Source organism: Coptis chinensis, chromosome 9 (genome assembly GCF_015680905.1).
Source record: "Coptis chinensis isolate HL-2020 chromosome 9, ASM1568090v1, whole genome shotgun sequence".
Classification (NCBI taxonomy): Eukaryota; Viridiplantae; Streptophyta; class Magnoliopsida; order Ranunculales; family Ranunculaceae; genus Coptis; species Coptis chinensis.
This window is the reverse complement of record NC_141464.1, coordinates 61,312,771-61,339,788: the sequence shown is the minus strand read 5'-3', so window position 1 is coordinate 61,339,788 and position 27,018 is coordinate 61,312,771. Positions and strand designations below refer to the sequence as shown.

The window sequence follows — 27,018 nt, the reverse complement described above, 5'->3', positions numbered from 1 at the left end:
GATTTTAGGCTTTTGAGTCATTAGCTATCTAGATAGCAAGTCCGGCCATAGGCCGGGCCAAATGGCTAGTCTGATGGGTATAACTCACTTTTCTAATTCATGATCAGGAACATTCTTTCCAAAACAATGTCAGGCCTTCAGTTTTCAGAGTTTACTACGATGTTGTTGGATTTTAACAAATTGCTAAACTATTCTTTTGTTTGGAGTAAATGACCATGCACTAACTCCTCAAAGCCCCTCCTCTCTATCTAACAAATCAATAATATGCTTGGCTATCTTTTGCTCTGTACCAACCAAAAGTGGTAAAAGAAGATAACTAGAGATAAATGAAACGCAATCTTCACATGCTGTTCATTTACTGAAACCGTGCAGAGGGTTGAGAAATTCAAGTTCAAATCGGAGAGGGTTCTTTACAACCATCACCCCATGACCGATGTACACTACGTTTAGTCGATATGAGGATCATTCTAATGAAGTTAAGAGTTCAAATAGCAAGCCTCACTAGACCCTCAACCTCTTTAGAGGCTTAGAGCATTAGTGGAAGGTTGGGCTCGGTGGATCGGACCTTTTAGATTGGGACCCTTTCAATAGTATGTAACCATGCTCTGAAGCTGTCGATAAATGCTAATTAACAGCAAACAGAAAGCAAATCACCCTATTTTCTGAGAGTTAGACGTCTGAATGCAATTCCAATATTTCCTAACAAATATGAGTGACTAGATGGAAAATAGAGACAAGTGGAATTTCTACAAAAAATGGATGGTTTAGGATTCCAAAAACTTGTATGTTACAAGGTAAAATGGCACGCTCTTCATCCCGTATGCACCAAAAAGCCAAAAATTCACTGGACAGCTTATAATTATATGGCTATAGGCAAACTCTTCTGCCCTCCAAGGGACTGTTGTGGCCGGATCTCCCATGAAGAGGCATATTCTGCCTCATTTGAACGTATAAACGGCAAAGAGATCTCTCGAATCATGAGGTCACCACAGAATGGGCATTCGCTAGCGATAGCATCATCCAGCTGTGAGCGGAGCTGAAACAAAACACAAAAGTCCATAAATTCAAATGAATACCGACTTTTTTCTTTCTGGTGAAATGATTAATGATTTTTTCCAATTCCTGTACGTTAAATGCTGAAAATGTAAGACCAACAGTAGAATGAAAAGATCTATATTTGTAAAGAAATAGCCAACCTTATCTGTTGGCGTCACATTCATAGATTCTTCCTCGGTGATGGTGCCATTAGAATCTCTCATGGCTTCATTACCCAGTAGAGTAAGCTGCTTCTGCAGATCCAATATATACTCCGCCTGGAATAAGGATTAAGAGCATAGTATGAAAGTTAAAGCATGTACTACTTTTAAAGTGGATGAAAATTTGTTCAATCTACCTATGAAGCGGGTCCAGATCGAGATAAAATATAATAAAATCAATATAAAACACCAGCTAATTAATAAAAGCATATGATACTTTTATTGGACATATATATTGGTGGGGTAAGTTCGTAGCTGTATAAAAATGTGGTTTCTTACTCAATTGCGAGACTCCTATTTTACAGTTACTCCTGTAACACCAGATAACTTTTAAGATGCTTTCTTGCAAATATCACATTAACGGGGAATATCTCTAATATGAAAATGTAGGTATTGGCGTAATTCAAAATACCCAACTTTTCTATCATACCCGCAGATATGAAAAAACTAAATCAGTCATTAGCAAAAGAGTTTACAATGCTTATTAAGAGCAACTAAATACAAGAGCAAGCAGATAAACATTATTGATGGTTGAACAACCAATAAGAACTTACTTGAGCTTGGTTGCAACAACGTGTAATGTGAGCAATCAGACATTGTGCATGGAAGGCATGACCACAAGGAAAGACATAAAACGGAGCCATGGGTCCAACTGTTGTATAACCTCTTGCCATCCGACTTGCTCCTACAGCTAAGATCTTCCTTTTACAAACCTAATAATGGACAGATATCAGATGCTACGTCAAGCCATATCGCCAAAGAAAACTCATGCTAGGTCCATCCATCTTCCTGTGTTTTAAACTTTCAAAATTTTGTTCTGGTTTCAGCTTGGAAGTAAGAGACAACAGCTCAACCAGACCAAAATTTTGAAAATCCAAAAGACAGCAGTCACTTCACAACACACTCTTCTTTCAAGTCAAATAAAAAAGGTCGACTAAAAGGTCAACTCTAAATAATGAAGTATACTTCCGGGATGCTAGATTAACATAATAGAACCAATGCAACCAGCTCAAAAGGTTATGCACTCCTCCCATCATGGTGGAGACAGTGGGTTCGAACTCAACTCTGGGGAGTTGTCACCCATGTAACCATTTAAGCCCATCAGGGTCGGTGACAACAGCCTTTGAACCAGGCGGACGCTGATTTTACTTCTTAGGTGGACCAAAGTGACGTAGGATAAGACTGAATTCAGGCAGAATTCAGTTATCTGCAGACTGATTTCTAATAGAATTCAGTTACTGGCAGTTATTATTAGTACTTGGAATTATCTACTTTTAGAATGCAATCTATAATAGACTGCCAAGTGTCCCTAGTAAGTTATTTCTGAGAATTAGTGTCATTGTAATGGATTGGTATGCAATTATCAATAAAATTCCAAAAACTTTTATTATTTGTTCTTGATATTTCAAGAGTGATCCTTGTGGATTCAAGAGTAACAATCGTATTGTAAGACGTGATCTACAATTCAACACTTCCACCACGCCACAAAGAGACAGCAAGCCTATGTGAGTGACTTGGAGGTAATTAGACTACTTATGTGGTAGTGACTGTTTCTTTAATGGGGACAAAACTGAAAAGGACAAAATTCCGAAATAACGAACCAAAAAACCCACCCTCATTTCAAAAACACTCTCAAGAACAATAGTTGACTTTTGTCCGAAAAAGACAATAGTACCCTGGTATGCACAGGTGTCGGTGCATACCACCTTAGGTATGCCACCTTAGGTATGCACAAATGTCAATGCATACCAAACATCACAAAGAAAATGGTATGCACAAGTGTCAGTGCATACCACCTCTTGGTATGCGAGGTATGTACAGACGTCTGTGCATGCCAAACATCACAAAGAAAATGGTATGCACAAGTGTCAGTGACATATACCACCTCTTGGTATGCAAAGTATGCACAGACGTTAGTGCATACCAAACATAGAAGGGTAAAATTGGAAAGAGAAAAAATAAAAAAGTCAAGTTTGTCCTTATTAATAATTAAAATGTGAAATCCGGTTTTTCTAATAGTTATAAGCCAAAAAATGTCCTTATCAATGGTTTCAAAACCCATCTGTCCTAGACTATTGATTAAAATTAGAAATTGGGCCTTTTGGCTTATTTCTTGTTCTTTAATACCTAGTTGCTTGGGTTGTTAGCAACATTTCTATATGTAAAGAGATTACTGGAAAAAATAATAACAATAAGAATAATAAGAATTAGATTATAAATATCCTTACTCCACATCCCTCCTCATTTTCAATAACAGCGTATCTTTGAGCAAGGGAACTAATATCATTTCTTATGTTGTCTGCGCCACGTGTTGCATCATTCATCTCTTGCTTTAGTTGTTCAATTTGCTTGTTGTAGTCCTCTAATGATGAACAAATTGCCTCCTAAAGAATAAGAAGAAAATGGATTACAAGCTGAGGCCAAAGTCCATTCAGATAATGCATACAGCCTTCCAAACAATCATATTTATTACTGTTATGTTTGACAACATCCGTGCTTAAGCATAAACAAAAAGCAAAGGGCTAACAATGAAACAAGCTAAGCAGGATTCATACATAATCCATAAACAACGATATAGTGACATATTAAATGGTTCTCTCAATATGGACATGATAAAATAACGAAATACTCTAAAGTGCATCATATAAGATACAAGACGCCCTAAATATAACAACGATGATACCCTTAGCGCAAAATTCACAATACTACTACAAAACAAAATGGACCAAGAGGGGCATTTATTTGTCACTCAACACTAGCAAATACGGCAATTTTTTTTTTATCCTAACCTTAACTTTGCAACAAATATATATTCATGGGTAACATAAATGGCATACACTTGTATGCTTAAAAATTAAGATGAGGGGAACCCTTACTTTGAAATCATCGATCAGGGCAAAGTCTGGAAAGAATGGTAAAATGTCCTCAATCTTTAACAGCCCATCTGTCTCTTTAAGAAACGCTATTGCTTTCCTTATATTCTCCCTTTTAGTCCCCTTTTCCTGTTCAATGACATGCTTTGCTACCATAAGCCACAGCTTCTTCCTCAAGTCTTCATCATCTTCAACCTTATCAGCTTCTGCCATAGCAAGCTCAGGGTCCACCTAATGCATGATAAGGTGTAGGAAGGGAATATAATTAGATTATGTATACATAATGAGCATATTAAAGAACACAGGAAAGGCTGTGTATACGTACAAGCATGTCCAAGAAAACGACACAGTAGTCTAGTTGGTATAATATCCTGAGTCATTTTGTTTGACGTTTCATATTAATTAGTTGTGAGTGAAACCTAATTCTTGTGTGAATATTTTCTTGCATAGCAATCTTATAATCGACATCCAGTGTTAGCTTGTACACTTAAAAGCATCAGGAAAAATCTCTCTTATTCATTCTACAGTCCATAAGAAGATTGTTTTAGAGCATCGACTATCACTTACCTCCCTGAAATTTTCAGGTCACTTTTTTATGAAGTTTTAGAATGCCCAATTGCAAATTACTTTATTTTCGTACTTCAAATATCTATTACTTGATCAGAGTCTTATTGTAACACCGTGTGCCCTTGGTGCTAGCTGAAGTTAAGTTTGAGTTCCTTGACTTCTGTACCTACGATTTCCCATTACCGTACTAATGTGGACCTATGGGTCACGACACGTGGTCACTTAGTTTCTCAGTGAACAAAATGCAGAATCCAAATGGAAAGCTCATAGGGCTAGGCACATGGTAAGCCACACTGGGTCTAACGGCACGTGTTTGTGATGAGCAATTTTTAAAGACGTATATAGAGCCTACCTAGTAGCGAAGATATACTATCTAAAATGATGCAGTCCGTCCCCCTCACTAACCCGAAATGTAACTATACTTCGTATATTTACATTATCAATACAACTTGCTCACTTAGCGGAAAAAAAGGGTCTAACGGCTTACTAAAATTTCAACAGAAGATTCAAATGAATAGCAGCATATGGATCAGATTATGCAAAATTCATTAAGATCTTAAGAACCAAATGCTCATTCACTCAGGAATAAATAAACCATCGTTTTACTTCTGCCAAAGTAAGCTCTACGCTTGCATTTTCTTTATGAACCAAGGAGAAAGAGAGTTGTAGAATATAAAGCCATGATATAATTACTCAATCTACACAAGGACCAGATGGATGATGATGCAAAATATCTACAATACAACAGAACTAAGATGGAGGAAAGAACTGACATGACTACAAAGACAAGTAATTTAATAGGTTGTATAACTACACCTGGAGAGCCAATGCAACAGCTTCTTCATGCATGGACATCATGCTATAGATGTGGACACAAGCACGCATTCTCTTTTCCTTGAGGCACAGGCGCAAAGCATACTTTGGATCATAGAAAAACTCTGGACCATTAACTCGTCCTTTGCCGAACTTGCATTGTAGGAAACGCAGAAGAGCACTATCATCCTCCTGATTATAAACATAAAGAACAACATGAGATCCTTGTTTGCATGCAATGTCATTTGTGCAAAAGAAGAATGTGCCAATGAACCAGTCAGAACAAGTCTGGATGCATTTTGAAATGCAGCATATCATTAAACTCGCTAATTTTCATAGCCAAAAGGATTTTCAATCATACAGTTAGTTTTGGTTAATCAAAGGGCAAAGTTTTCATAGAAGGAGAAAGGATTTTGGCCACTATATCATATAGTTTATATTTAACCTAAGGCTCCTCTTAACCTAATAGGGTGTGGGCCATGATCCAGTGGTCCCACACCTATTACACCCGTCCAAAATATACATTTTCCTCTTACATGGGACGACTTTCAAGAATGCCTAAAAAATGACGTACTGGTTGTCATTAGTTCCAAAGGCACAGGGTATCTCTAGTAAACAAACATGAAAATACACAAAGTCCCATAGAGTCATAGAGTTTAAAATTCCTAAATTAAAATGTACACAAGGCCTAGGTATCTTGGAGCATAACGACCAAATAAAACTAAATTATGAATAGAAATATGAACAACAGATCATATCAGTAGAATGGAAGACCAGGGAAGAGAACATAGGTGGTACACACCTAGGAATGGGGTGAAATAATCTCAACACAACCCAAACAAAATACTAGATCCCGTCTAGGTATCCAAGAAATTGAAACTTAGTATCCAAGAAAAGCTGTAGATACCGACTAGGTACGAAATACTAGGAGCATGCTCTAAATGCTTTAAACATTTTGGTCCATAGATAAAGCAGTTCCTTAGTAGGTAACTTAATATACCCATGTAACATTGAAGCACCATGAATAAATCATTGATTCCCTTCAAGCCAAGTTCTCCATATGAAAGAAAAAAAATTAACTTGTAAACTTCGAAGGCAATTAAAGCTATATTCAGCTGTAGAACTCATATGGAAATTACTTTCTCTTCGTCATGTCTTCATAATTTAGTTGGTTTCAGTCGTTATGCTCCAAGACACCTAGGCCTTCTTGTATACACTTTAATTTAGGATTATTGAACTCTATGACTCTATGGGACTTGTGCATTTTCAGGGTTTTTTACTATAGATACCCTGTGCCATTGGATGACAACCAGGATGACTTTTTTAGGCATTTAAGAGAGAACGTATTTCTTTCTTTTTCCAACTTTTACACGTAGGTTTACTCGCTTATTTTGCTTTTATTTATGAAAATTTATTTTCCCAAGCAAAACCAAAAAAATCATAACTAGCTATCTTGCTGTACGTTTGGCATTTTCTAGATCGCCCAAAACAAAAAAAGGGGAAAATATTCATGCAGTAAGCAAGTGACTAATATCTTCCCAACCAGGTGAACCAGCCAAACAGATAAAGCTAAAACTGACATGTGACAGCTACATGATATACATAGAAACAATTGATAAAATGATAGAGATGCATAATGCTTTTACAAACAAGAATAAATTGACAAGATCTTGCATTTCGAGTTGAATAAAAATAAAATAGTTGCAAACGGAAAGTGTAAATCATTGAATGGGCAGTAAACAAGAACTATGAAACAAAAGTGTTGGAATTCTCAACCTGCTTTGCATACAATGAGAGAAGTAAGTTGTGCACACCAGTATCCTCATTAAGCAAGCGATGGACACAAAATTCTAAATATTTGATAACTTCGTGTGTCTCATTCCTGCATACAATGTACAAATAGTGGAAACTTGTCACTAAAAGTTCTAAAACCATTTTCACACCAAAACTGCTTGTTGATTGTACAAACCTACATTAATAAGAACTAAAATATCAAACAATCACACAAGCAACAGATTATTTTCTAAAATGGTAAAAAAAAAGTGGACAGGTGGTACTGCGGTACTGCCATGACACCAAATGATAGGTATACATGCTCGCAGAATATCAAAAAGGTTGGTGAGACCTATAGAGGTGCCAACAGTCAAAGTATTTTAGTCACCACAAAAATTCAACTGCACTACTGCAGCTATCTTTAATTACACTCATGCACTATACTTTGGAAACTCTTTGATCAAGTTAAAGAGAACATTAAATCATGGCAGAATGTACTATAACTTCCAATTCAAAGTGTGAGTGAGAGCCCATTACTTTGCATGAGGTTCACTTGAATAACGCATCATTGCAGGAATTAACCGCCTCGGGTTTAGGTTGTTGGTAACCATCCATGATTCAACAGTTTCATATGCATCCAGCATGATTAGGTCCGGAGCAAATTTGTACTGCAGATATTGTAAACATAAAAAAAAAATGACGGAAATTAATAAATATGTTTTACAGGATAGAAGGGAAACAAAGAAGATCTCAGTTCGTTCACTACAGTAAGCTTCAACGAATGAACCAGAGCATATATTGACCTTAAATAGAATGAGATTCGACAACCTTGGGGGAAAAGTACAAATACTATTTTAATCACATTTAACATAATAATAATAATAATAATAATAAATCATCAAACCATCTCTAATACCTGCAAATCTATAGGAACTGCAGGTTTCTGGAGCACTTCCAATGCTTTTTTCGCTTCTCCTTGCTAAATTAAACACGGGAAACATAAAATGAAACAAAATTAGATGCTATAAACTTTTATGCGAGATATCATCTGATTTCAGACTTAGAGGTTTTTCATGCATTCCATTAACTGTAGACATGCCAAAATAACTTCTTCACTATATACTGTAGCTACTAAGGACCTGCTTGCAAATTAAAAAATAAAACAACCCACCACCAACAGCAACAGTAGGGCAAGTAATCATTTTACTATGTAAATGAATTGCTAAGAAAATTAAATGTGACGCAATCATATATTAAAAAAACAAGATAGGAAAGATTATGGGTGGTAAGGTTTAAGACATATATCTGAAGATACAGGCTTTAAGCTTTACTAAGAAAAAAAATTACTTAATAAATATATGAGTGCAATAAGTCTTTATAAAGTGTTGCAGTGACAAGAAGTCGAGAACATATTTGGAAAGTTTATATTCTTGAAAACAAAACTGGCTATAGGAAATGACCACTTCTTCAAATGTTAGTAAACTGGATGTTGTATATTTACACAATACTTACCAACAATCAAACACACCATTGGTTCACAGAAAATGGAAGCTAAGAAAAAGTAAATGAAGCTCCAGATTGCACGTAATGTTAGTATCATGTACAAGATATATGAAGATGTTAATCACTAGAGGTAATCAGCACTTATAATACATTTGAAAGAAAAAGAAAGCAGTTATTTGGTCGCACTGAGATTAATAATGGAGCAAGGATGACAGAAAATAAAATAAAGAATCCATTTCATAGTTCTCATGCAAAAGGAACACAAACCTGAATGTAGTGGTGAACAACTATCTCATAGTGCTCCTTCAGACTAGCAAAATATACTAGTTCATCAACTCTACCGTAACTGCATCGCCATAATATACAAGTATTATAAAAACTACAACTTACTATTAAATATTAGTGGAACAGAATATACAAGAATATATGATTATTAAATGACGACCATCCATGACATAATCCAAACTAGGGAGTTCTATGCAAGCAGTCTATACATTTAAGAAATGGGGGTATGTGAAAAGTACTAACATTTATTATTGAATGGAATTGGGGCTACAGAAATAAACGGTGGTGTTTGTTGAGATTTAAAATCCCATATTGGGCATCTAAAGCCTCGCATAACAAAGTATAAATCATGGGGCTGCTCAGCTTGTTGCCAATTGGTTTTGAGTTGGACACCCAAATTTGATATGCTATCAGAGTGAGCTATTTCTTTGGCCTAAAAGGTCCATGTACTCCACATCACCTGTGTAAAAAAGTTCTCCACGTGCTTGGCTCAAGATACGGCACGCACAAGGGGGCGTGTTATGCTATCTAAATCCTCACATAACAACATATAAATCCTGGGGCAAGCTCCACTCAATGCCAATTGGTTTTGAGTTGGATGCCCAAAGTTAAATGTGTTATTGTCACAATTCTACCTACGCAAAATCCAGCAATCTTTTCAGTGGTTTCGTATGAGAATATGAGCAGTTATACTATTGGTACCTAAACAGCTTCAAACCGACCTCTTTTTCAATTGGAGATGACTGGATCTGTTCGAAGACTTCTTTCAACATGAGTTCTAACCTTTTAGAAAGGAAGTTAAATTGTGCCAACATTATCCTACTCCCCAAAAAGCAATAAGTAATTGATATGAGGGACCCACAAGTTCATGATCAGAATGTTTATAAAATCGTCACAAAAAATCTTGGTTTCTAGAACGAAAATGGTTCTACATTTTTTTTCTTTTCTGCCTATGGAGAACAATCCATATGGTAGAATGGTGAATCTCATTTTGACGAAAGATATCGTACTTCAAAATTTCAGTTTAAGCAAAACTTTCAGCCACTTTAAAAAGGACTACACCCAGAGCGTGACTAGTCATGCGCTTCAGTGGAAATAAGGGAAGCATCTGTGACCAAAGCTTACCTTTCTAATAGCCTCATCGTTGTTGCTTCATCCAGTACATCCTTGCAGTCGCTAAGAAAAGCACGGAACTCCATAATAATAGATTGGTAATCCGGACTGTGCTTCTCTGGAACTGTGTCATCCTCCAGTAATAGTCGATTGATCTACAATATTGAGCTATGTAACTTGCAAGTAAAAATTGTACACCAGCTACAGAAAGATAACCACCTTATAGTACTATTTATGCACAGAAACAAAGGACTATCAACCTAGCATAGTAACATGAATTCAATATACATTTTCCCCCTTGCAAGGCTGGCTAGGATACTGAACAGACTAATCAGACTACATAATGCAATTATTGAGATTTAACCAAATATAAGATTTCCAGGTACCAATTCAATCAGCAAAGCAGTATATAGAGGATCTTAACGAAAATGGGTAAGAGAAAAGATAGTAGATTCATTTAAGAAAAAGGTATGTTAATAGTAGGGGTGCAAACGGATAGGTTCGGATTCAGATATGCCTGTATCCGAATCCGAAAATTTATACCGATATCCGAATCCGATGGATATTAAAAAAATTATCCGAATCCGATTTTGGATTCTGAATCAGATATCGGATAAATATCCGATCCGAAAATTAAAATTAATTAAAATTTTATTTGCTTTGAATAATCATTTTACCACTATAAAAACTAGTATAAATATATATATTTGTCATTTATTATTTTTATTTTGTTATTATAGTTTTATATTATTAGTTTATGATTTTATATAATATTTTATATAATAAAAAATGAATAAATTAATTATATATAATAACTAATAATTTTTTAAATCAGATCGGATATTATCGGATGCGACGGATATGGCAGTATCCGAATCCGTATCCGAAACCAGTTTGGACATAAAAAATTATCCGAATCCGAATCCGAAATTTTTGGATAATATCCGATTTTTGAATACAAATTCGAATCGGATTCGAATATTTGGATATCCACTTGCACCCCTAGTTAATAGGCTCATTTAACAGAGAAAAAACAAAGAAAGAAAACAAAAAACAAAAAATAAAAAAAATAAAAAAACAGTGTTGATATAGTTTGGGGGTGTGTGTGTGTGTGTGTGTGTGGAGAGAGAAGAATATGTTCTTGATTAACAAAAGAGTAAGAAATAACCACGACAATAATTTGGAACCTTGGGAGTTCAAGGACTTGGAACCTGGCCGAATTTATGTCTACCCTTCATATCACTACTCTGAGCCCAACCCCTACAAAGAGGCTAGTTTCAATACATTTTCGGAGCTGGAGACAAAGCTACCAGCTTTATATCACACCGAAAAACAAGATAGGATCCACTACCTCAGAGCAGACATATAGTTGCCAATCGATAGGTTGCAGAGCCTCTTACTTGATCTGGGAATTTCCATTTTCTTACCAACTTCCATGCTCTGCAAACATTTTGAGTGCCACCAAAATAGCACATAACTCTTGTGTTTCATGAGCGTGGCAAACAATTTGAGATTGATTGTCACTTTGTTCACTTCAATCATTATCAGAAGTGCTCTTTGGATCTTCCCAACCACTCCACAAGTCCACAACTACAGCTTGTCGACTTCTTTATGAAGTCTGGCATGCAACATTTTTTTGGCATCTTCTTGACAACTCACAATGATTCTCTCTGCTTTAAAGCTAGGAGGGTGGGTATCAGTATTAAGAGGCATAATGTTCTAATATTAGCATTGATAAGGCCAAAGGGCAAAGGCTCTTTTGCACTTTTCGCCTTTAGGTTTTGTAGAGTTCGCCACTCATTTATCCCATCTTATGCACAGTAAAAAGGACGCTTAAACTTCTTCTTTTCTTGTTTTTTAGTCACGAATTTCACTATAGTCTCTTTGGGAAGAAGGAAAAGTTAAAGTATTCAACAACACAGAGCACAACGAGGACTACCTAATAGAAACGTCAAAGAACTCTTTCAATGGTATACATGCAATGGGATATTAACTGGCTACATTATAGGATTTAGGATTTATTTTTTGTCGGATGTAATTATATAATAAGCAAGGTGTCTCTTAGCGAATCATTATTGTTTGTAGGTGGGTAACACCTTCACTAGTGCTCCCTAACGAACTGTACTTCTTCTGACCAAAAAAATAGTTTTTAGCCTACCTATTGTCATTCTACACTGTTTCTAGGGCACATGGCTGAGTTCTAAGGGCTGGTGGGGACAGCAATGGCACATGAGCACCAATTGGCATACTTACAGTTACGCTTCAAGAAAATATCTCGTTTAACCAACAATAAATAAATAATTAAATTAATTAATTAGTTAATGTTGAAATAAAAAAATAAAAATAAAAAATGTGAATGGGAGCAAGCACATTGTCATCTTATCAGATATGATAGGGTGACCTGAAATAGAAGTTTATTTTAACCGAGTACCAATTTATCCATCATTTCAAATCGAAACTGAAGAAACATGTTGAGTTGTTTGTTATGGTCCCACACGGGATGTGTGAAGCCTAGTAGTATAGCATAAATGTTCTTGGGGCTCTCCACGTATCACCAATTGGTTTCAAGTTAAAAATATTTAAGACAGTGTTAGAGCAAGCTATTGTGTACAGACCAAAGGGCCGGATTACTCCACGTCACCCAAGTGTGTTGTCCACGTGTTAGGCTCAAGTAATGCCACACATGAGGGGGCATGTTGAGACATTTATCATAGTCCCACATGGGATATATGAAGCCTTGCATTATAATATAAATGTTATTGGGCCTCTTAAACTTATCACCAATAGGTTTTAAGTTAGATATTCATAATGTTTAAGAAAACCTACAGTGAAGCTTTTAAAACCATACTGCCTTCACAAGATTAACAAATAATGCTATGTAACAAAGAAAAACTCTCAAAATGAATTTTGACACCTCCGTGTGAATTAGCAGCAATATGTACACATTAAGAATGAAAAGAAATTAAGTAAGACTTAGTTGAGATTGATAGTCCCACATCGGGAGTTGATAGCCTCGCATTAAAATATATCAAATTCCTGGGTCTCTCCACTAATTGCTAATTGGTTTTGACTTTTGAGTTTGTTTCTTCAAAATTTAATATGATACCAGAGCATGCTATTTCAGTATTTGGCCCCAAAGGACCCATGTGTGCTCTTTGTCATCCACTAAAATCAAAGTGCACATGTTAGGCTCACCTCGTGCTACATGTGAGGGGACGTGTTGAGATTAATAGTCTGAGATCAGAAGTTTAAAGCCTAGCAATTAAATACATAAAGTTCATGGGGCTGCGTCACTCATTGTCAATTGATTTTGAGTTGGATACTCCAAAGTTTATTAAGACTTTCGTTATCAATTAATACGTCGTTAAAAACTAAAGCAAACTAGATGGGACTTGGGATATTGTGCCAATGTATTTAAAAGATTCAAATTCAACCTTGTCCAAGTATAACTCGGTTGCCCATGTGGAAATCATTGTTATTTGGCACTTATCATCCTTCGTGAAATTATCAAGCTTCCGCAACAAGAAAGTCCTCAGAGCATCCTGCAAGAAAGATAATGACCACAGTCAAAACAGGAAGGCTACTTCCAAACAAAGGTCAGAGAGTCGTGTTAGACATACTTTTCTAGGAAAGAAATAAAATCAATGCAAATGAATTAAAAGCTTCAAACCTTAATAGAGACAGATATTACCTTACTCGCAAACTTTCTTAGCTTAAACATCAAACATAGATCACAACATATTGCTTCTAAGTTGCACTTTCAAGCTCTAAAGCATTCACTCGACCAATTTAAAGCAAGAACCTAGTCTTAATATACATAGTTTGCAGGGAAAGAACTAAGATAGTGCAAGTGATCTAAACCTTAATCTGAACATACAACTTTAGTAATCTGAACATAAAGCAGAAGGCTGACGACTACTTCAGATAGATCTAACAATCGACGCAGTTTGGTAGCTATTGACTCTTTTTTTACTAGGTTACATTGACAAGGACACGTGTCCGTATCCGACACGGAGACGAAGTGTCTGACACGGTTAAATGTCAAAAATTGAGATATATCACATACAATGTGTCCGTGTGTGTCCGACACGGACACGTGGATACGTATCTGACACAGATTATTTTTAGAATATGGTGTGTCCATGTAACATAGTTTTTTTTATCAATAAAAGTATCAATATTATATATATAATCAAACAGAGAAACAAAGAGAGTTGTGTAGGATAAGATATGTACAGTAAAAGAACGATGAAAACAACAAACATAGTAACATAAGAAAGAGAAAATAAAACAACGCTGTGGAGCTGACTAACTCATGCACATCAATGAGCCCATCGAAATGCAAAGTTCCTGAAAGGAGTCTCCTCATCCCAAAAATCTTCAACCAAAAGACCATCAGTCTTTTAAAAGAAATGACCAGCACCTTCTTAACAGATAAGGATATATCATCAAAATATCTCATGTTCCTCTTCAACCAGAGGCACCACGTAGAAGTGCAACATATATGATAGTCCACAGCCGACACCCCCTAAAGAACAAACTTTCTAGATCCAGGAATGTAGCAGCTCCTTCACCAATCGAGGAACTACCCAAACCACCCGAGACTGATTAGCAAAATGATACCAAACCTCCCAAGAATACAGCAATGGGCGAGTGTTTGACTAACTGACTTCCCATTGGACAAACACAGAGGACAAAAAGTTATAATCCATTTCCTTGTTTGACTAACTGACTTCCCATTAGACAAACACAGAAGACAAAAAGTAATAATCTGTTTCCTTCCCCTAATGAGGTTATCAATGGTAAAGATTATATCCTAAACAGCACACCAAATAAAAAATAAAACTCGTGAAAACATTTTGGAACCCCAAATTTAGGCACTAAGGAAGCTCGGGATGGGATTGTCTATCTGTGAGGCCAGAAGGTGAGAGCAAAGAGCAAACCAAGACTTAAAAGAGGTTGCTTAATTGCTTTGAGGTAACTTATCTAGCTAATCTGTTTGACTGCTACTGGAATCGGAATGAAATACATGATACAGGCATGTAAATATTGAACTCCAATCATAGCCTTGCTCCTTAATATTTCAACCTTTGCAACATCTCCACCACCCTAAATCCAGCTTCCAATGAAAATCATGAGGTCTTTAAAACCTTATCTAGTGAGAACAAAGAACAAAACAAATCTTAAAAGAGGTTCTTTTCTTTTCCTAATCTGTTTGGCATGGTCATTTCATGGAATCATGAGATAATGAAATACATGATGGAATCGGAATGGCATGATATAGGCATGTAAGTATTGTACTCCAATCATAACCTTGCTCCCTTAATAAGCTTCCTCTCAACCCAACCAACAACCTTTGCAACATCTCCACCACCTTAAATCTCATATCTAGCTTCCAATGAAAATTAGCTTCCAATGAAAATTATGAAAGTACGACGATAACAACAGAAACTCTTTAAAATATATATCCACCCTTCTAAATTCTCCACATTCTTATAGAATCATAAATCTCATGAATTTGTAAAAAGCTAATAAATATGGAAGATTGGAAGGTGAATCTGACAACACTAACAAAATATGATTTTTCCAAATGATAAAAATATCAATCTCCACACAGCAGGGTACAATATTTTGCATCAACGTTCAGAAACCAAATCATTAAAAGGAATAAAATCATAAAGAAGTAGAGCGCCAAACACACCTGTTCAGCGTTACTTACAAACTTCAAGGTGATCTCTTCAAATGATAAAACATAGTTAATCTGCATCAACACAGTCAAATTAGTTAGTTACCAGCTACAATAGTGTCGTCAAGGAAAAGAGACATTACTTAATTTATAGACAATATTAGATCTCAAAAGCAATAAATATCCAAATGCTATATAAGAGGAGAAGCACCTATGTTAAAGTTAAACTAACCACTAAACCCACTGTCGGATTCATTGCCAAAAACGAAGAGAGAAAGCCTCTTCAATTCATATTATGGTTAACCATGGAAAACAAGGCATCAACCTTTATCATGACTTTCTTGCTACCATCCCTAGAACATCTTTTGTATTTACAACTGGATTTAGACTATTGAAAACAAAGTTTTTTACTGTCAACTTTTTTCATGGATAGAGTATACTGTTATATGTGAGTTGGTCCGTACATATAACAGGTAACTTTGTGGTGCCAAGGCCAGGTTGTATATCCTAAGAGTCCAAAATTAATAAATGAATGAACGTTGAAATTTTAAAGTTCATTATTGACTTTATCCAATAAAAATATTCAATATGTGAATGAATTTGAGAAACCCATGGCAAGCAACAGATGCTGGAGTCAATTAGATATTTTTCAAAAAAATAGTCAAATGTTGACAAATAGAACTTTGGCAAAAACCAAAATATTGCTTGAATTATTGTTACGGAGTAGAACAAGATTCCTCCATATATTGTCTAACAGTTATGTAAGTATATACTTACAAAAAATGGTCAAAATATTGCAAGAGAGTGATGTTATATAGGTGGAATCATTTAGCAAACATCGGCTTCTCAACTCACTAAAGAATTCGATCAAGTTCTGTTTACCAAACTACGGTACCCGAATACTATAAAATGACCTATCCCTGTCCTGTCGAGGTTGTATTTCACCTTCCTAGGCAACACATATGCACCAAACTCAATGTGGCTTCCCAATATATCATGGTAACCCCTATATACATCATAGGTTCCCTGACACATCAGACAAAACAAAAATTTTGACATGGGCGATCTTATCCACGTGATCAAAAATGTGAGAAGTCCAATTATGAAGTATTTAATCACAAAGCAAACCAAGTAATAAATCATGGGTAGATGTCAAATCACTGTTTGAGTTAATAGAATAGGTGCTGAAGTGTATATACATGAATAATAAGTCACACAGTAATTTCTGAGTTAATTTTTTTTTTTTTTTTATCGGTAATTTCTGAGTTAATTGATATGAAAGATGTGAAACACACCAAGACAAGGATGGGAAGTTACAAATTGACCTGCTTTAACAGTTAACACAGAGGGTAGGCCTATCATGGAATTAAAACCGGAATGACGCACCAATTGATTAAAGCACAAAACATATGAAAATGCCATTCCAGAAATTTCTTGAAGTTTGAGGTGAAGAGAATAAGATATTTTTAACTTTTGGCTCTAAAGTCTAAAGTCTGATAGACAAGAAGTTTGTCTACAAACTGCAGAAAGAAAAATAGGCATATCCTCTTGATCTTTCTTTGCGAGTTCTCACAAATAATTGGGTTCCTTGGTCATGTAGTTCACTAATTTCTCCACCACATTTACGTTGGCTTTCTTATATTTGTTATTCGCTTCTCATGGAAGTATGTCAATCTATACAAGCTCATTAAGCTACACATTCTACTATAGTGAACAGGTGTTGTATCTTCACTTAATAGAAAACGGAACAGTTATCAGACTTCTTCCCAATGATAGCTTTACAACCTATGAGCATATAGTTACTTAGAATGATCCAAACACAATAGCTAAGAAAGAAGAACCTCACTTTTGAATAAAAAGATGCTGCTCTGAAAAAGTCTTTTGCGGAGAAAGCAGAGTCAGCCTGCAAAACATGTAATGAGTTGTGCATTCTGCAAAATTTAGCTTCAACGGGAAATTGAAATTGTGACAGCTTTTTCAGTTATAAGGATGACGCCAAATGAAAGTGAAAGGAAATTCCAGTTTCCCATCACATCAACTTGACAAGTTATAGACCAGTAGGAGAACAAATATCAAAAGGCCCTAACCTGCACTAGATATACTTGATCTCTTTGAAAAGGGTCCCTGCAATGTTCCAAAGCTGTGGCATATTCCTTCTTGTCCAAATAAACCTTCCACATATCTCGGCCTTCATCATGAACAGAAACCTGCAAAATTTGTATATCCAGAGTTTAAATAACAAATCAAGTATAGAAAAGAATTTTAGAATTAGGATGAAGTCAAAACCTGAAATATGGAGTTTTGATCATAAGCATAGAACAAACCAGCTGTGGCATCACTGCATAATCCAATGATTCCTCTAGAAACTGACTCTGATGCATGGTCAAAATGTAGTTCTTCGATGATTTGTTCACTAATCCTATTGACAACCTACAGAACATTACGACATATATCAACCAACTTGGAGGTATGTAGTTTTACATCAGCCTTTTAAAGGAAAAATTATAATTCAATGATCAGGTAACATAATCTCTAAAATAAAGGGGTCGAGTTATTACATTAGCAAATACGGAAAATATTTTAAATTCTCTTCAAAAGCATCAAACTAAACCCTTCCGCTTTAGGAACTCTTGAACTAAAAATAAATTATATACAGTTCTGTCGTTCTGGTAATGTATTGCACAAGTACTATAAAGCATCATACTGATGTTGGTAATACACATTTAAGACATACACTAGTACTGAGATATATTGGATACAGATGGGGATTTTCAGTACACATAAAATGTATTTGACTTCTCTATATAAATTTGCCACCCACCAGGTCCCCTCCCCCCTTATCTGACTGTTCTAAACACACTGAGTAAGAGACCTGGTATCACATCTGACACCAACACAGCTATGCAAGTTTTCACGGGATTTCGTAACATATCTGTTGCTGAAAAAACAGGTTCACGGTATCTCAGGCATCTAAATTCTCGGTACTATGTACGAAACCTTTGGGTTTTTCACTATGTCAAGAATTTGAATATCTCACTTTTCAGAGGGTTGAGAACTCGACCAATCCAAAACCTTGCTATTATGTTCTAATGGACAATTAACAGGATATTTCCAGCTCTTCGGCTCTTTAGCAGTTCTTTATGTTGTTCACCAGCGAAACACTCAGGCCTTCAGAACTCAACCCGTCAATTTGAAATGTGCATAGATGAATGCAAAGACCTGCTTGGTATGTCACTCTTGCACTTCCTATACATCTTAGAATGTGAATTGGCAACTTGTGCCTTCTTTTCAGCAGAGGGATCACCCACCTCTTTCTTTCTGACCAAGATTCCTGACCTAACTTAATGCCCTCTTTCACAAGACATCTAAAAAAAGAAATTGCATTTGTATCCGCACCTTGACCTTTTCCCCAATGAGTAGCAGAAAATGAAATTCAGATACAGCGAGTGAACGAGGTTTAAGCACTTCAGCACCTTCACTCATTTTCGTATAGTCCAACAAGGCCTTGTTTTCCACGAAGTTTTCATCCCCATCAGGTGAACTGCCCACGAAATTACCAAAAATTTAAAAAGAGAGTAAATATCAGCACAACGCAACTACAAGCACTTTTACAGAGGAAACAACTTTTTATATGAAATTCAATTAGTCTAAAAACCATAATCCCAAATTGCAGCAAGCAAATGCAAACTTGCAAAGACTAATGATGACTTCTCAACTAATTGGTGTGTGTGTGTATGTGTGTGTGTGCGCATGCACACTTGAACTCGCCCAAGAGAAGAGGTGCTGGACTTGCACAAATATAACAACTAACCTATGTTGTGCTCCAAAATTTAGATCTCCATGATAGATGCCTGCCCCAGAAAGCCAAGCAAAATGTGCAGCTCTCCTCTGCTTAATATAGAAATGCAATTCACTGCAAAACAAGTAACACAAAACAAGTCACGAACTTTGTCTATGGAAAAGTAGAAAACACATTTAAATATCACTTGCAAGAAAAATTGCATATCCACAGTCACGGAAATCCACCAAGCTCTCACTGCGAATTAAGCTCGGTTTGAGGTTTAGCTCACGGTAAAGAAATTAAATGACATAAATCTAACTTGGTTCACTTAAGTTAACGTATACTGAAAGGAAATTAGGTCTCCACCCAACAAAACTGTTTTGATTCGGATTCAGAAAGGACAACCGAGTTTCTCAATACAAGTACAAAACTTAATTTACTTGGTTCAAATTTTGAATAACGAGTTTTATAAAATGCCAAAATTTTACCCATGAATAAGAACTAATAATTTTGCGATACTCAAACAGAAGGTACAACACTAAGTAGCAAATGAAATATTTCAAATCTTTACATGAAGTTTCTCATAAGACAAAATAAGTGAAAAGAGTTGACTAATCCATAATAAAGGTATACTTCCTCAACGAATTATCTTCCTGGAACTAGAACATATCTTCGTTCTGCATCATAAACACATTATTCCATTGAAAACCTCCGAAATGTTATGTATCCATTTCCAAACATATAACTTGTAGGTCATATTTAAGTTTTATAGTTATTGTTGCTTTCAATTTTTGAGGCCGGAAACCTTCCCAAAGTTTATCAGTCACCTCTTCATAATTCCACAGCCAAATACTAGTCAAAGCCTTACTCATGCATAACTTATTCCCTGTAGAATCCTCTGAACCCTATGTAACTCCAGATCACCACAGCCATGTACACTGGAGAATACGAAACATAAGTGAACTCTCACTAACCCAACTCCTAAGTTTAAGGAAACCAATAGCCCTTTTTTAGGGGTCAAACTTTAGACGCCTGTCCTTTATGTTCGATGGTCAATTGATCATGTGCTTTTGAGTTGTCCATTTCCTTGGCTGGTTTGGTCTTGCTTTCATTGGGAGTCGGGGTTGGTTTGGGTCTGTCCTGGTTGGGTGGTGGATCTCCTTACTCTGTGGCACACAGGGCCATTTTCAACTAGAGGGCAGAGGTTATGCCCCCTTTTGCAATCATGTGGAGCATTTGGTTGGAACGTAATAGACGCAACTTTGAGGGCAAATCTATGGACATTCAGAACGTCGTATTGTTATTGGAGTGAGAGTTTTGTGGACCTCAGAAACATTTGATTTGAACAATTTGTAGCTTGATGGTAGGATATTATGTACAGGGAGTCTTGAGTAGGGTGGTTGTTTTCCTTTTGGGTTGTTTTGTTTCTTTGTACAGTGTATTTGTAGGTTGCCTCAACCTACATTTCTTTGATCTAATAAAATTTAACTTTTACAGCTCCAAAAAAAAAGACTAACAGTTTAAATCACTAAGCAGCTTCCACAAATTTCTTTATCTGGTACAACAAACACCAAGTTCTAGAAAAAACCTCGGAAAGAAAAACATAAACATAACCTAATGAAATCGATTAGATTGAGATCTAGACCAACATGAATCTTGACAACCGACTACATTTTGTTGAATGCAATTTCCCTGTTTAAGAGATATTCTCTAGTGGGTTAGAAAGAGCCACAAACCTATATCTAGCTCTACACACACATCTGAGATGTACAAAGAATAGGGTTAGTTAAGGATGACCCCCATTACTAGATGCAATTAGGGATAACCAACTTTCTCAAAACTTACATTAGTTGCTCCAGTTTGGGGGAAACGTGTTTAATGCTTAGAAGTCTTACTGTGCTATCCCAAAGCTACACCAAAACGGATCTGTTCGACAGGCACCAAACACATGAGAGGCAATAGTCGCACTAAGTTTTATTCCCGCATCTGCTCGGAAGTTGCCCTAGATCTCGAACACATAGTCATGATCTATCAAATACTATCGTCAGGCCTTCTGAAAAAACCCCGCGGCCATAGATGAGACCAAGCTATGGGCTTTGGGCCTTAGGTGAAAGGTGGGGACAAAATCAGCACGTGGTATGGAGCGGATCGTTAGAAGACCGTTACAATTATTAGTTTGAAATTCCTTGTAAAGAACTTCAATAAAAGTTTTGCCTAATTTGTTCAGACGTTTGAGTGGTTCCATATCCATGGAGACATTCCCGAGTCCAATTGTTTAGAGATAAAGTATGCATGGTCTTCCCCACCAAGCTTTAGGAAAAGTAAATTATCTTAGTGGCCCATTTACCTTAGGTGGATAGTTGATATAACCTTACTATTAGGACGAGTTTTCAGGTGATCTGTACTCATTAGAAACCTTGGTTTAGATTAAAAATCTATCAAGAGACAGGTATTGGCAGTATTTGTGTACATATGGGAGAAACTTATGACAAAGTCTTATCAAACTGCTTAATCTCAAATGGTCTATGGAGTCAATTCAGAGTGTTCAAAATGAAAATTCTTCTGGACATTATAAGAATTAGTCCCAATTAAATAAACAATAACTCTAATACAATTACTCATGCAACTAAGGAAAGGCTCTATTACTTATCAATTCTTTGCCCAAAAAAACACTAATAAACAAAGCATGAGAATGACACGTTATACTACAAACAGCAGGCAACAATAATAAAAAGCACAAAGCTTACACTTCTACAAACAGACATTTTCTACCTTCCTTACACAGCTTCAATTTGTCAATAAGTTATCTGGAAAAAAGAAGTTGTCTATCTTGAAAACAATGCACAACAATGGCGTGGATAACAGCATTCTTTATGATGTAAATTTTATTTTTAAGGCCGTAAGAATAAGATAGACTTGAAACCACCACCTCATGGTTTGGTGGGCTTGGTTGGGTCTGGTCTGGATCAGGTAGAAAGAGTCCTGGGTGCATGGGGGTCTTGGGGGTCTTGGGGTCTCTAATCTAGGTCCTAGTAATAGCTATTGGCTAATTCTAGGTGCTAATCTAATTTGAATTAATCATATCAACACACTAACTTTTTTATCAATAAATATAAAAAAAAATAACCAAATGAATAAACAAATAAACAACAACCAAACAAAACTTGTCTGTCATCTAAGCTACAAGCGCAAACCCTGATATAAGTTTTTATTGCATGTCAGTTATTCATAATTCAAATACTTATCAGAACGAGAGAACATGCCTGTTTGGTATTTCACCAGGAAGTTCCATAAAATGCACGGCACGATCGGAGTAACTGGAGAACATAGTCTGTAAAAGTCAAGTAGAAAAGTGTTTTAAACTTCCCAAACAAATCAATGTCTTGGGTAAAAAGATCTAGAGATATATTGCTTCAAGTGGGTAATCAAAATCTTTCGGTTGTTCTCTTGTAATGTAGGCCTTCTCATCCTACTTTTCTTTTATTAATGGAATATCACTTTTACCGAGCAAAAAAAAATGTGGGTAATCAAAACAACACATATCGTTCTAAACAAGCTGACAAAAGATTCCAAGACATTCAAATTATAACAAACTACTGACTATGCAAGAAACCAATTCTTTGCACGCTTATGGTGCAAAGTGTGGAATGTGACTAACCAAAGCATGAAGCATGAGAACTGAGCATCATAAGCATGTAACATTCTCCTGAATAATTGAACACATACAATACAAAATAAAACAAATATACATTGCACGACGAAAGAATATGAACCAAGAAGTTTCCTTCTAAAGTGTGTTTCTTCATCTGGACGGTTGTGTTTAGGAGAACTCCTACAATCGACAACCTCATAAAGAGAGGTAGTATATAGCTAACTGGTGTGTCATGTGTGGGATGAAGGAGGAAAACATTCGTCACTTACTTTGGGATCGTAATGTTGCAAGATGTATTGAGGGCATCTTTTTGGCTAGCTTTGGATGTACAAGCGCTCTTGAAGGTCTGATCGGAAAAAATAATGCTAGCTACTTTTCCATGCAATTTTGAAGACAACTTATGTAAAGCATCTTTCTTGGAGTAGGGGCCCTTCCAAGTTCCAATATTAGGGTGTGGGCGTGGGGCACTTCGGATATTAGGACCATACAGGTGAGATACAAAGAACTAATTTTTGGGATGTAAAATGTAACCCTTGCCTAGATATGTAGCATTTAGTCCTTCATGTGAAAGTCTTGGTCAAATTAATTTATCAATAAAAAAACGTTATTTATTCAATGCCGGAAAATCAATTTTCAAACTTAAAATAAATTACATGACTCAGACTTTCCACATCACTAAGGAAATTGGGATTTTTACAAAAACGACATATAATGCTTTCAATCAAGTCCATTTCAATTATTAAGGGAAGCCAAAAAGGAGAAATATTTTTTTATGCCTAAAGAGACTAAGAACATTCAAGATAAGATATGTACATACATCTAACGCCCCAATGCCAGTGAAGGAATAAAGGCGAGTAGGAGTAACAGCCATGACATAGTACCGCGTCGAATTACCAATAGCTGCTGTTTCCATCTGAAAAAACAGAAGATTAATGAACCATATGGATGAAAATAAAAACATTTAGAATACTTGAATATACCTGCAAATCCATGAATGGTTCCGGGAGTTCAGTTAGCTCAAACAAAAACTTGACATACTTCTCTTTCTTATCCTTCTCGTCAACAGCAATCTCATAGAGTTGGGCACTATCAGTGCCAAGAATAATTTCCCGTGTAGCAGCTAGAGTTGGTTCAAATAAGATAAAGAAGATATGAATGTAGAGTCTAAGAGAACGCGTAACAAGTGAATAATAATCCATTGCTACCTTCTGTTATCTGTTGCCTGTTCCAGGCTACTGCATTTATTACAAGACCTTTCAATTTATTTATAATACGAGGCTTGCTCCATTTAGCATGTGTATAATATGTCTCAGCCTCGCCACTAATGAGGACAGTGGCAATGCAATGGCTTCCTCCAGGATCAACAAAAACAGTGTGCACAGGTTGGTCTCCAGTTCTACTAGAAGAAAGCTCGAGATCTGCAATTTATATGAAACGCGTTCATTCATCATCAAGTGGGTAAATAAGCTATGAATTGGGCATACCAAATGAATCTCCGACACCAAAGTCGTGGCGGATAAGCCAGCCTTTACTTGTTCCGAGAACAATAACATCGTTTCCAGTTGAGATACAAGTAATAACTCCTCTTCCCTTTGCAGCATGTCTTTCAAGAAGATCCACCGAAAACAAAGCTCGTGTCTTATCCATATCCCCAAATAGATCGTACCTCAAATGTCGGATTTTGAGCTCCGCGCCAGAAACTGAGTCCTGTTGTTGCCGTTTTATGGAGAAACTTTTCGTTTATAAATCGTACTCAAATACGACTTGGCATATCGCGATATATTATAATTTCCGCTGTTTTTTGTCCTCAAATTTTGACGGGCACTGAGACTGGATTTCAAGTGGTTGTTCTTGAGTTCGAACCTTCTCAACGTCAATTAGGCTTATTTGGAATTTGGCTTGGGCCCCAAAGTGTCAGGGCCTCTACAAAAGCTTTAGTGGCAGCTATAGTCACAAAAATCTTTTAAAAAAAAACGTAAAAAGGCTCCGAATTTACTGGTTACCGAATTTTTAAACGAATAACATTCAAAACCGTAAAAACTTCCTAATTTTCGATATTTACCAAGTTTTTAGCAATTTTTATGATGATGAATTGTTTTATATATATTTATTTTAATATTTTATTTCTGAATTGCAAATATTTGTAGGATATTATTATTATAAGGAATAACAATATTTTACGTATATATTTGTAAATTTTTAATTTGATATATGTTCAAAGTAAGAATGACATGATGCACAACACACTGCATACTATTTTATATTTTAATTATTTATAACTTTCAAGATTTTTTCTGATCTTTTTTAACAAATTAATGATTTCATCATTACCGAATTGATGCCGAATTTCAAATTTGTGACTGTGGTGGCAGCATCTTTTGCTTGAATCAAGAAGTGAAATTCTTACTTTCTCAGCTGACTTCACATTGAGGCTCCTGTATTTCCATCATCTAGCTGATGGCATTTTGTCTAACCACCTTTTCATTGTAACTTTCATGCCATGATAGGAAATCAGACATATATTATAACACCCTTATGTTTTTTTACTCCCCTTTTTAATTAAATATATTAAGTTAAGTAATAATAATAAGAAAATAAGATAAAGATAAAAGAAGAGAGAGAAAATGGGTTTAGTTACAACCGAACCTCTTTTGCTCCCTCTTGGATATTTTCACGGGTTAGAAAAAAAAAGAAAATGAAAGTTAAGAAAACAAAAAAAGACGTAAAAAGTGAAAAGAGAGAGATAGAGTGTTATTGTCTTGAGAGTGATAAAGATAAAGTTTCGAAGGAGAAAGACTATATTAACGCCGGTTGTTGAGTTTGCCTGATTTCGAGTTTGTTATGTAAACTAATATTTTTGTTTTTCAATTAATTCTAGTGAGTAGTCTAAACTTGCTTAATTCTTTTGAAATTTTATTGTTTTATCATCACATAATTTGTAGTAGTTATACATTTTATTTAATGGATTTGGAGATTTAAAAAGTTATTAATTAATTTTATCAAAATCATATATTGTTTAAATATAGTATTGTTTTCCTTAGCACATCAAACGATTTTTTTTTTTGTTTTTTATCGACAGCAAAGTACTTATGGTCAATAATCTCAACCAAGTCTAGGTGTGATTGATTACTTAACAAACAATATTTACGTACACCTCAGTTTAAATATAATTTTTCCTCGACATATTGAAGCTTTTTTGTTTTTTGTTTTTACTATATATTGTTTTCGTTGAAAATTGAATACTTACGACCTGTAATAGTTCTCATTGAATATTTTTGAGGTTATTTGTGAATTGAATATTTTATACTTGTATGAAATGTTTTTTCATAATCGATATATATGAATATATGATTGGTTTCTGATGTCTTTTACAGCTTTTGCAATTTTATATATAGATGCTTCGGACCGACCATGGAGATACAACAACTTTTCTGCGACGTGTCCAGCGAGATGGAGTGTAGTTATTTGGGAGAAGACACATTGAAATTGAAAGTATACTATAGGTTTACTCGCTGCCAATTCAAACACCTGATTATCATATAGTCTTGTTATTTTACCCTATATGTTGTTCAAATGTTCACATTGTATTGAATATTTGTGAGGTTCTTTATGTATTGAAATATTATTACTTTCTTCATAATACATATGATTGGTTTTAGAGGTTTTTGACATAATGTTGTTCCAATTTGTAATTTTTAGATGATTGTTTGTTTTTT

At 35.6% G+C, this 27,018-nt stretch overlaps 1 protein-coding gene across 1 annotated transcript; it reads right to left on the bottom strand.

Annotated features, from left to right (window-relative positions):
* Positions 1–641: 641 nt before the first annotated feature.
* On the bottom strand, positions 642–25,210 carry LOC147477161 (zinc ion binding protein). The gene is made up of 23 exons (XM_086581844.1): positions 24,787–25,210; positions 24,508–24,720; positions 24,283–24,422; positions 24,120–24,215; positions 22,914–22,981; positions 19,681–19,782; positions 19,266–19,410; positions 18,156–18,299; positions 17,957–18,076; positions 17,716–17,772; positions 15,885–15,944; positions 13,618–13,725; positions 10,196–10,338; positions 9,053–9,131; positions 8,199–8,261; positions 7,820–7,950; positions 7,286–7,391; positions 5,513–5,701; positions 4,133–4,360; positions 3,485–3,640; positions 1,811–1,969; positions 1,197–1,313; positions 642–1,036 (listed from the first exon to the last, which is right to left on the bottom strand). The coding sequence occupies exons 1-23, from the start codon at positions 24,947–24,949 to the stop codon at positions 860–862; spliced, it is 2,964 nt and encodes a 987-aa protein (XP_086437970.1). The 5' UTR covers positions 24,950–25,210; the 3' UTR covers positions 642–859.
* Positions 25,211–27,018: the final 1,808 nt, after the last annotated feature.

What these genes read in the sequence shown, in the direction of transcription:
- LOC147477161 (XM_086581844.1), bottom strand. Translation starts at nt 24,949, where the DNA reads ATGGATAAGACACGAGCTTTGTTTTCGGTGGATCTTCTTGAAAGACAT. An exon ending in AATTTTGGAGCACAACATAG is followed by an intron (nt 19,411 to 19,680) that starts GTTAGTTGTTAT and finishes TTTCGTGGGCAG; the next exon opens with TTCACCTGATGGGGATGAAA. An exon ending in TTGTAAGTAACGCTGAACAG is followed by an intron (nt 13,726 to 15,884) that starts GTGTGTTTGGCG and finishes TCTTTCTTGCAG; the next exon opens with GATGCTCTGAGGACTTTCTT.